Raw genomic sequence first — 12,063 nt, 5'->3', positions numbered from 1 at the left:
TGGTGTTGTTATTGTTGAAGGGTGCATAAAATGTGTAGAGTTTGTCTGGTAGAGAGGGTCTGGGTCTTCTTTTGTAATCCGTAATGGACTGTAGCCCCTGCCACATGGGATGGGCGTCGGAGCCTGCGTAAATATAACTTCACTTTATTCCAATATTGTCCTTTTGCCCGTTTGATGACTCTGCAGAGGTCGTAGCCAACTTCCTGTACTTGTTCCTAATCTGAGTTGTAGCATCAGGGCTGTCTGTGATGGCCCAGTGTGCGGTAGCCCTGTCCTTTACCATAGCACCAACCTCGGCCTTAATCCAGGGCTTTTAATTGGGGAAGCAGCAAACCTTCACGGTGGGGACAACGTCACCGATGCATTTCGTTATGAAGCCGGTGAAGGAGGTGGTTAGCAGATCGATGTTATCAGGGGAGTCTTGGAACATATTCCAATCAGAGATAGCAAACCGACCCCTGTAGCATAATCTCTGATTCATTTCTTAATGGCACTGGTGCTTCCCGTTTGAGCTTCTGCTTGTAAACAGGAAGCAGGAGAACGGAGTCATGATCTGATTTGCAGAATGGTGAAAAAGGTAGGGCCTTGTAAGCTTGCTTGAGAGGCAAAGGAGACTTGTTGATGGAAGTTTGGAAATGAGTCTAAATGATGACAAACTAAAATCGGCGTCAATATTACCACTGTGCTCGAGTCAGAACACAAATTGTTGTTGATGTAGAGGCACACGCCTCCCCTTCCTCTACTGTCCTGTCCACTCGGTGCATGAAGAATCCATCCAGTTGGATAGCCATTGTCCAAAAGCCATGCTTCAGAAAAGCAGAGAATATTGCAGTTTAGAGAGTCCCGTTGGTAGCAAATCCACGTTCGAACGTCATCCATCTTATTATCAAGTGACCAATAGAATGGAGGGAAGAGGTGGCCGGTTTTCCCTTCGCCTTAATCCTGACAGGATTCCCCATTTCTTGCCACAAATGCCAGCATTTCCTCTTGGATACCCCGACAATTGGGTCAGAATTACAGAAAGAGCCCAGGGCAGATGAGTCAGTCGGAATTGGGGTAACTGCTGATCTTATGTTCAAAAGTTCCTGTCGGTTATAAGAAATGATAGAAGATACATTTTGTGAATATAAAGTACAAATAAACGCCAAAATAATCACCAAATAGCAAAGTTGGGTCAGAGCTTGCAGTTTAAATTACCAGTTGAGAAAAAAAAATAGCTATTTTTTAAATCATGCACCAAACTGTTTAACGCGATTGCATTTAGAATGGTTGCGCAATGAATGGGTTCATAAAAGCATGTGTTTTACTCTTTAAGAGAAATCCAGCTCAAAATTGTCTCTGTATGCTGTGCGTGTGATAGTTGTGTTGGAAAAATAAAATGCATGATGACTAACGACTATACACAGGCCAATTTAATTCCACAAAATTATACACATTAACCTAGAGATCGATAAGCATGATGGTGAAATGTATTAGCATCAACTGGTATTTCAATTTTTTCTTACGGTCATTTTGGCCGCAGCAGTTCTACTTAACGGCTTAAACATTTTTTTGCCAGCTAATGGAAACCCTGGTGTGTGTGTGGTTGTCTCCAGTCATCAGGTCTCTCCAGGAGAGATGTATGCAGGTTTAGAGAGGGTTAAGCAAGAGAGAATACTACTACACTGATCCGCAGCCAACATCAGATCAGACGGCTGGAGTCCTGCAAAACATGAAGACCACTTTAACCCAAGCTGCCCTCCGAATGACATTAACCAGCACTGATTAACCTCAACCCACACACCCTCTCTGTACTATCAAACATTAACTCAGCCCAAATCTAACCCCCATTTCACCTCCATCCATCAAACACTCATATTCACACACACAATCATTGAATTAAAACAAAAGAGAGTATGCCTATAGTGAGAAGCCTTCAAGGCAGGGTTCCAGACTGTGACCACTAAGCCACATTTTGAGACCCTGTGACTTGGCTGTGCAATTTTTAAAAATGTGTTGGTCGCATGGTGCGGGCTTCACATTCATTCACCTCACTCAAAATGTCCTAATTTTTAGGAGACTAAAATCATGATTTGGTCACACAGTGAAGTACATCACCCTCATGATTCCTGTAATGAAAGAGTCTTCCTGACTGTCCCTGTCTCGCTGGGGCCTGCTGCTGTGTTGAGCGCGCCACTCTCTCCTTTCCCGAGAGGAAGAAGTGTTCTGATTGTATAAAAAACTAAATCATCCAATTGCTGGGAACACACTGCTATCCTGTTGTCACAGATGGAGAGAGGATGTTCTCAGTTTCTGTAGATATACTTATTTCTCAACTCTCAAATATGAGCTCAATAGCAACTAATCAAAACAAATTTGATTTGTTACATTATTCGTAAAAAACAGGTGTAGACTAACAGTGAAATACTTACTAGCGGGCCCTTCCCAACAATGCAGAGTAAAAAAGAGAAATAACACGAGGAACAAATACAATAAATAACGATAACATGGCTATATACACCGAGTACCAGTACCGAGTCAATGTGCAGGGGTACGAGGTAATTGAGCTAGATATGTACATATAGGTAGGGATAAAGTCACTAGGTAACGGGATAGACAATAAACAGTTACAGCAGCGTATGTAATAAGTCAAAAGAGTTAGTGCAAAAAGGGTCAAATGCAGATCGTTAAATAGTTAACCAATAGCTAACCGGACTAACTATGTAGCAGTTTTATGGCTGGGGGGTAGAAACGGTTCAAGGTCCTGTTGGTTCCAGACGTGGTGCATTGGTACTGCTTGTAGTGCAGTAGCAGAGAGAACAGTCTATGACTTGGGTGGCATTAAACTTTGACAATTTTTAGGGTCTTCCTCTGACACCGCCTGGTTTAGAGGTCCTGGATGTCAGGGAGCTCAGCCCCAGTGATGTACTGGGCCGTAGGCACAACCTTCTGTAGAGCCTTGTGGTCGGATGCCAAGCAGTTGCAATACCAAGTGGTGATGCAGCCAGTCAAGATGCTCTCAGTTGTGCAGCTGTAGAACTTTTTGAGGATCTGAGGGTCCATGCCAAATCTTTTCAGCCTCCAGAGGAATTCTGGACCTCTGTCAGAGTGACCATCAGGTTCCTGGTCAAACCCCTACCAAGGCCCTTCCCCGATTGCTCAGTTTGGCCATGCAGCCAGTACTAGGAAGAGTATTGGTTGTTCCAAACTTTTTCCATTTAAGAATGATGGAGACCACTGTGTTCTTGGGGACCTGCAATGCTGCAAAAATGTTTTGGTACCATCCCCCAGATCTGTGCCTCAACACAATCCTGTCTCAGAGCTCTACAGACAACTTCATTCGAGCTCATGGCTTGGTTTTTGCTCTGACATGCACTGTCAACTGCGGGACCTTATATAGACAGTTGTGTGCCTTTCCAAATCATGTCCAATCAATTGAATTTACCACAGATGGACTCCAATCACGTTGCAGAAACATCAAGGATGATTAATGGAAACAGGATGCACATAAGCTCAATTTCAAAGAGCCCGAATACTAATCTAAATAAGGTATTTCTGTTTTTTATTTTTAGTACATTTTCAAACATTTCTAAAAACCTGTTTTCGCTTTGTCATTATGGGGTATTGTGTGCAGATTGATCAGGGGAAAACATTTTTTAAATCAATTTTAGAACAAGGCTGTAAAGTAACAATGTGGAAAAAGGGAAAGGGTCTGAATACTTTTCCAATTCACAGTATATACAAAAGTATGTGGACACCTCTTCAAATGAATTGATTCAACTATTTAAGCCACACACGTTGCTGACAGGTGTATACAATAAAGCACACAGCCATGAAATCTCCATAGAAAAACATTGGCAGTAGAATGACCTTACTGAAAAGCTCAGTGACTTTCCAACAAGTCAGTTCGTCAAATTTCTGCCTTGCTAGAGCTGCCCTGGTCAACTAAGTGCTGTTATTGTGTAGTGGAAACGTCTTGGAACAACAACAGCTCAGCCGCGAAGTGGTAGGCCACAAATGCTCACAGAACAGGACCGCCAAGTGCTGAAGCGTTTAAAAATCGTCTGTCCTCGGTTGCAACACTCACTACCAAGTTCCAAACTGCCTCTGGAAGCAACATCAGCGCAAGAACTGTTTGTCAGGATCTTCATGAACTGAGTTTACATGGCAGACCAGCAACCTTGTGGCAACATATTGGGGAAGGCTCTTTCCTGTTTCAGCATGACAATGCCCCCATGCACAAAGAGGTCCATACAGATCTGGTTTGTCGAGATTGGTGTGGAAGAACTTGACTGGCCTGCACAGAGCCCTGACCTCAACCTCATCGAACACCTTTGGGATGAATTGGAACGCCTACTGCAAGCCAGGCCTAATCACCCAACATCAGTGCCCGACTTCACTAATGCTCTTGTGGCAGAATGGAAGCAAGTCCACGCAGCAATGTGTCAACATCTAGTGGAAAGCCTTCCCAGAAGAGTGGAGGCTGTTATAGCAGCAAAGGGGGAGCAACTCCATATGAATTACCCATGATTTTGGAATGAGATGTTCAACGAGCAGGTGTCCACATACTTTTGGTCAAGTAGTGTACTTTTGATATTACCCTAATAAAGTTTCAAACCTTTTGTGAAGGTTTGGTGTGATGTGGCTATTAGCCTATTACACTGCAGGCCTATGATATGAAGGCAGTGGGCACATGTGCTTCAAATGACTTCGAGGTGAGGTGAGGAAGGTTGTTATAGGACTCTGGTAGGCCTAAAAACAATATAATGCTTGTCTTTTAAAAAAATATTCTAATTGAAAATGAATGAATTTGCCTCCTTCTGTACCCCTATATCTGTATAGCAGACACAGTAGCCTATGTGACAAGTATAAAGAAATGCATGTCAGTGTCGTAGCCACCGGCACATCTCCAATCTCTCGCGCTCTCTCTCTGGGGCTAGGCCAAAACTTCTCTTTCTTTATATATATTTTTTATTTTAAATATTAATATAATACAGCCAATAGGCCTATGCATGCAACGCCCTGATGCATTTAGTGCTCACGTTTCATAGCAGCTGAACCGTGAAGTGGACAACTATTGTTTTAAGAAAGTAAAAACCAATAAAATAGGCTAAACATTTTTGCATATGCTACAAATTGAAACAAGGATGTGTTTTTGTAATTAGTTAAGGACACGTAAACGTGTCTCATTTGGCCAATATCCCTCGTTTATATCCCTCGTTTATATCCCTCGTGCGTTGGTGGACACTGGACGGCCTAATGGGTTACGCACCCAATGCATATGGATGACCAGTAAACTTCTCAAAATGTCCAATAAATTTAAATTTTCCCGGTGACTAGTCTGGCGCCGAAAACTCACACAAACTCACACATTTAGCTACAGGTGAGGAAGGGAGAACATCGAGAGAGCCTATAAAACAGGAGAAGCACCTATAGATCCGGTAGAGGTCAATGAAACACAGACAGTGGGTGTTAGGACGACACTGGATTGGCGCACATTCAACAAATCTGACAGTCTGAAATCTAACAGAGTGGATAATCATCAAATCCATCATGATTGATGTATTGTAATAGGCCCACAAAGTGGTTACTAAAGTCTGACTTGGATATAGTTGCCAATTTTCGCTGCATAACATTTAGAAGTCGTTCCTTTTCAAGTTTAGAAGTGACTGCTAAACGCTAACTCCCGTTCGTATAAGCTGGTGCCATAGCTAGCATACAGAAATCAGTGGTGGTAGTCAAAGTAGTTTCTAACTGTAATGAAGTGAACATGTTTTGGGGTTGAAATCCATACAAGCATTATACTACAATTTTTACCATAACATACTGTGAATGACACATATAAACAATAACCTGAATGTGGGCTAATTTTGCTGGGGATTTACATTGTTTGGTTTGAGATCTTTACTGCATCTACAGAACAGGAGAGAGCCTACAGAACAGGAGAGAGCCTACAGAACAGGAGAGACAGAAAGAGATAACCTGTAAAGAGGAATGAAAGAGGACATGGTAGAAAAATAGAGAATAAAGATGGCGAGAGAGAATAAGGGGAACAAATATGGTGATTATGAGGGATAGAGAAGAGAGAAGGATGCTAAGAGACATTTCCTGCAGCAGAAGGGAACTCCAAAGCATTGACTCGGTTGCCAAGCAACAGAACACAAGATGAAACGCACTTCAGTGTGTGTGTGCTGGTTTGTTTCACACACACACACACACACACACACACACACACACACACACACACACACACACACACACACACACGAGTAGTGTAGTCCAGCAGGGTTCATAGCACTCTAACCCTCCTCTCTAACAGAGTCTAATACAAGAGCTGCTAATTGCCTGTTCAACCCTCTCCTCTCCCCCTTCCATCTATCCTCTCCTCTCCCCCTTCCATCTATCCTCTCATGTGCTTTTCTGTTCCCTCCCCTTTAACCCCACCTTCTCTCCAGCGCTGAAGCTCAATACTCTCCAGTGATTTCCTCTCATCCTTTCCATACCTCAGCTGCTTCAGGCAGCTCTCTATTTAGCCCACAGTTATCAGTCTTCACCACAACATTACACAGCCACTGACACAAAACACTGATAGAATTAGTAATGAAAGACAGTAAGGTAAGTGTGTGTGTGTGTGTGTCCTACCGGTGCCAGAGGGAGTAGAGGTGACTCCGTGACACGGCAGACTGCCGTTCCTCAGTAGAGAAGGAGACTTCTGGATCCCAACGCTAACACCAACACCCAGCAGACCTCCTCTCTCTCCTCCGGGCCGGCCTGGCAGAGCGCTGGTAGAGGAGGGGGACGGCGAGGCGGATGAGGTGGAGCAGAGAGAAGAGGAGGGGAGAGGTAGCGGTGCTGTGTGGTGCTCAGGTCCGTCTGTAGCCTTGCCGTCCGGGACACTGAAGCAGGGACCGTATCGGTTCCTCCAGTTTCCTCTCTTCTTCTTCACCCCTTCTTCTCCTCCTTCCCCCATACTTGGCCCAGAGGAGGAGCCAGCAGAGGAAGAGGAGGATGATGAGGGGCGTTTGTAGCCGGCTGTGGAAGCAATGTTCCCCGTCAGCTCGCTGTGAGAGTTCTCGTACAGTTTACCGCCAGCTACGCCACCAGGAAGTGACATCATTGATCCGAAGGTGCTGAGCGAAGCCATGCCCTCCGAGGCCGTGACCTCACTGGGCTTCACTAGGCAACGGCTGAATGAGGGCGAAGAAAAGGAGTCCCCACCACCGGAGCGTAGCAACGGATCAGAGAAGCCCAGGAAGTCAGATGTGGGAGGAGTCAAGGTGGAAGACGTCTTATTGGACAGCAGGAGAGCTGGGAGAGAGAGAGGAGAAGCTGTTTGGAGACTAAAACACACCCAAGCTATGTTTCCAGCCAATTGGCGACAGATTTTCATGCAAATATTCTAAAATATGCATACAGAAAATATGCACATTTTCCCACCAGTGGTGTTTCCAAACAGAATCAATGCGTGATGACAGTTATTTTTCGCTTAAGTTTTCATGTCCCGAATAAACATTGAACTTTTCTATGTGTTTGCATCGCATTTTCAACTCTACCGATAGTTGAAATTGCAAACTGTTGAGTTAAATAGCAAATGTGCCTACTCTGGCACGTGCGATCTAATTAACAACAGTTTGCAGATACAGTGTGGGTAGGCTAGTGTACAAGATGACTATTTACAGGTCAAACAGCAGTCAAGCATGGATCATCATGTTACCAGAATAAGACCCTATCAGAAAGGAGCATCACCGACACCGTGCACTTTCACCACCCTGTGAAGTTAATATTTAAAAAAAAATCTGTAGCCTAATAAACTGCATGCTTTCCAGGGTCGTCGGAGGACGACCACACACCATATCGTCGCATGACTCCAAGTTTACTTCCATATGATGGTTATTATATAAATATTTGTGCATAAAGGTGTTTTCACCGTCATTTCTCACATTTATTTTACCCCCACCATGTTGAACAAATTATCTGTCTGCATTTAAAAAATGACAGAAAATTCCTGTATCCATCACAGCTGTAGTTATTTTTTTGATAGAGTATGACTTTACTCACATAAAAACTGTGGATGGAAAGGTGGTCACACACACACGATATTTATTTGCTTTCTTTCCCTCAGTCTCCTGGACTATGACACTGTTTCCCCACTAGATGCCACTTACAACACGTCAGACCTCCAGACTTGACCCCTCGAGGCTGACACGCGCTGCCACAGGGGGCCGGGTTCAAGGGACACTCATGGCATCTGAGCACTTTAGTGTGTGTGCGTGGCGGAGCACACAGATTACAGCAGCCAGGGTCTAGCCAGGGAGACTTATCTTGGCCATACGCTAACTAACTCTGGCACTCTGGACAACATCTAACAACTGTCTGACACAGGCACGCCACAAACACGCGGACGTAAACAGCGCATCAATCTCACCTTGATGAAAGGTTCCAGTGGAGGAGGCGGCAGTGGAGGAGGTTGCCGTAGTGACCACGGCAGAGGGGAGGGGCTTCCCAGGTGTGAGGGACTTGCGTCCGCGCTGAACACCAATTCCTTGGCTAATGCTCTTCTTGCCCGGTTTGACCTCCGACCCCGGTTTGCCTTCTGACCCTGTGGGGGGGCTGTCCTTTAAACCCCCGGAGTGCACCGGCACTTCCTGGAAGTTGGCGGTGGTGAAACGGGCTGCGCTGTCATCCAATCGCTTTTGAGAGGCGGCAGGCATAGCGGAGACTACCCCACCACTGCTGCTGCTACTGTTGTAACTCTGAGAGAGGGATGAGGAGAGGAGGACAGGACAGGAGAAGAGGCGAGAGGAGGAAGGGGAGTATGAGAGGTCAGTCCTGCATAATGCCTAACAGAGCTAGTCAATGTTCATTTGACATTAAACCCACAGTGAGACGGAGAGACAGAGAAAGAAAGAAAGAGAGAGGGAGGAGAGGAGGAGTGAGCTCACCTTGTCTGAGGCAAGCATGAGAGTTGAAGCGAGGGAAGGGGAGAGCTCTAGAGTCTTCTTGTGTTTGGGTTTGTGTCTCTCCCTCTCTTTGTGTTTCTGAGGAGAGAGGGAAGGAATGGATGGTCGTTACAGAGGGACAAGAAAGCGAAGGATTAGACAGATGAGTGTCTGGGTTGTTCTGGTCCCAAACCTTTGGCACGGCTTCTGAAAGAGAAAATGAGAGCGAAAGAGAAGAGAAAGAGAAAACTGATTTTCAATTCACAGCCCCAGTCTGAGGTGAAAGGATAGTTATACTGAAACGAATATAAGAAAAAAATTAAGTGCTTAAGACAGAAAAAAATAGATTAAAATCTACAGACACAAGCTTTTCGGTCTTCTTGGTGAGAGATTCTACCCAACCAGATCCATGGTCTAAACACCTTAGAACTCAATTTACACCCTTAGCTACACACACCCTCACTCCTCTCACCCCACAGGGCCACACCACTGGCAGGTGTGAAAATATGCAGTGATCCTGTGAGACAACACGAGACTTAACATGCTACCGACAGACAGCACCATGACAACCATCGACCCTGGCCCCAGCATCCCTCTATCTTTCCCCTTTTCTCTCCACCAACCCTCTCTCTACCTCAATCCCTCTGTTGTCCTCCTGTCTTTTTCTTCCCTGTAGCTCCCAGGGTGTGTCAAGGCTGGTAGGTCATTGTAGCTACCTATACGTGTGTGTGTTTTTAACAGGGTAGGTTCCCGGGGATTCCCTTGTTGTTTCTCATTAACATTCCAGCAGTAGGTGTTGATGGACAGAGTTAGGCTGAGAGGGTCAAATGTCCAAACACACACATCCACTTTTTTCGCTTTGCACACTTGGAGAGACTCCCTCCTTATCAGAGCTGGAGACACAGAGAAAAAAGGGAGGGAGGGAAGAGGAAAACAGGGTAAATAATCCACCCCAGCCTGGCAGGAATTCCCTTGAGCAGTTTCCTGCAAGCCCTCTGACCAGCCGGTGTGTGTGTGTTTCTTACAGACTGTATGAGCGGCCTGCGGAAGGAGAGACTTTTAGCCCCTTCTTATTTGGCTGCAGGGTTTGGAAATAGGTAGGCGCGCACACACATTCACAGATCTGAGCCTTCTGACCCCTGACCCTGGAATGTGTAGGGGGTAGGAGGGAGGGGGATGGGTCCTCTTGCTAATGCAAATCAGGCTGTGTGACAAAAGCCAGGGCAAGGAAGGGAACAAGACAAATGTGTTAACTCTGCTTTTTTCACACGCACACACACCATCCTCAATGCTTCATTAAAAGTATCATCCCCAAAAAACTGAGTTACAGGTTCACGCATGAGTCATATTCCAGTTGACTGACAATGTAATACAGGAGAATGCTCAAGGCACTCACATGGTATCGTGACAATGTTAGCTAAAAACTCAAGATCTCAAAAAAATAAGTTCAGAAAATCAAATTGGCTTTTGCAGTCCAAAAAGAATACAATAAAAAAAACGACCTACAACTGAAATACAAAAAAAGCAGGCAATGGACTACAGGCACATTATCCAATCAGAAAAACACAATGAGGTGAAGCAACAAGGAGTGGGTCAATCGGGTGAGGGAAACAGACTGATGGAGTGGGTGACTTCCCCTAATGTCATAAAAGAAGAGGATACATGGCCAGAGACCATGGTCCTGTTCATAAACCTTAAAAAGGTGAGCTCAGAAACATGACATCAAAGATAGTGGAGCAACATCCTGCTTACAGCCATTAACAACTAAATTCTTATCGACCGAAGATCATTTCGGGCCCTCCCTCACTTGATGTGATACCCAACAGAGGCATTCTCTGCAGTTTAAATGTTTATTGTTGGAAGCAGGAACTCCCCATACCGTAAACAAAGATGTCATATGCCTGGGTCTACCTTTAACCATGCACTTTCCTTTTTTCCTTCCTATATGTAATCACTGATCTAATATGGTTGGATAGGTGATTACACCTACAATGTCATGTCAGATCAGTGGTAACTAAGGAAGGAAGGATGCATGTGTAAGGTATTAGAACAGGCCCATTGCCAGAATTGAGAATCGATAACGCTGGACAGAAAACCATACGCTCTCTCTCACACAGTAGTGGCATAGTCGGATGAGTGTATGTCACAAACAGGACCGTGACTGATTAACTCTGGCTGGTTTATAAAGTGTTGGTTTGAGACCGAGATCCCTGGTGTCTCACGATCATTCTAAGGACCTAGGACAAGGGTGTCAAACACATTTTCCCCCAGAGGGCCGCACCGCACGTACATTATATATATTTCTTTACCGTTAATATGAAAACAAAATGTGCTCTATCCATCGCTTTGTAATGTTTGATGCTCCCTGACTGTCTAGCTTTTGCTTCGATCACTGTTAGTAAGTTGGACAGAGGAGACTATAATTGTAGGTCCATTATAACTTCTAGACAGTTTCAAATTGGATTTTGTCATTTCAATGTTTAACGAGATCGTTTTTCTCTGGGGGAAAAAATAAATACACTGAACACACACACACACACACACACACACACACACACACGTCAAAAGAAAGAACACACCTACTCATTCAAGGGTTTTCTTTATTTGTACTATCTTCTACATTGTAGAATAATAGTGAAGACATCAAAACTATGAAATAACACATATGGAATCATGTAGTAACCAAAAGGGTGTTAAATTAAAATATATTTTATATCTTAGATTCTTCAAATAGCAACTGACTTGATGACAGCTTTGCACACTCTTGGCATTCTCTCAACCAGCTTCACCTGGAATGCTTTTCTAAAAGTATTGAAGGAGTCCCCACATATGCTGAGCACTCGTTGGCTGCTTTTCCTTCACTCTGCGGTCCAACTCATCCCAAACCACCTTAATTGGGTTGAGGTCAGGTGATTGTGGAAACCAGGTCATCTGATGCAGCACTCCATCAAATAGCCATTCCACAGCCCGGGGTGTGTTTTGGGTCATTCTTCTACTGAAAAACAAATGATAGTCCCATTAAGCCCAAACCCGATGGGATGGCATATCGCTGCAGAATGCTGTGGTAGCCATGTGGGGTAAGTGTGCAATGAATTCTAAATAAATCAGACTGTCACCAGAAAAGCACCCCCACATAATTACACCT

At 44.6% G+C, this 12,063-nt stretch overlaps 1 protein-coding gene across 6 annotated transcripts in view; it reads right to left on the bottom strand.

Annotated features, from left to right (window-relative positions):
* LOC139420303 (MLLT10 histone lysine methyltransferase DOT1L cofactor) overlaps positions 1–12,063 on the bottom strand; it is an 86,876-nt gene that overhangs the window by 32,549 nt on the left and 42,264 nt on the right. For all 6 annotated transcript variants that reach the window (XM_071170246.1, XM_071170247.1, XM_071170244.1 and 3 more), the window contains 3 exons: positions 8,922–9,017; positions 8,405–8,732; positions 6,622–7,287 (listed from right to left, as the gene is read on the bottom strand). In XM_071170246.1, the coding sequence (XP_071026347.1) occupies positions 6,622–7,287; positions 8,405–8,732; positions 8,922–9,017 (1,090 nt within the window). The remainder of the gene's footprint in view (positions 1–6,621; positions 7,288–8,404; positions 8,733–8,921; positions 9,018–12,063) is intronic.

This window comes from Oncorhynchus clarkii, chromosome 11 (genome assembly GCF_045791955.1).
Source record: "Oncorhynchus clarkii lewisi isolate Uvic-CL-2024 chromosome 11, UVic_Ocla_1.0, whole genome shotgun sequence".
Classification (NCBI taxonomy): domain Eukaryota; kingdom Metazoa; phylum Chordata; class Actinopteri; order Salmoniformes; family Salmonidae; genus Oncorhynchus; species Oncorhynchus clarkii.
The sequence above is the reverse complement of the archived record's forward strand: the minus strand, read 5'-3'. Positions and strand labels throughout refer to the sequence as shown.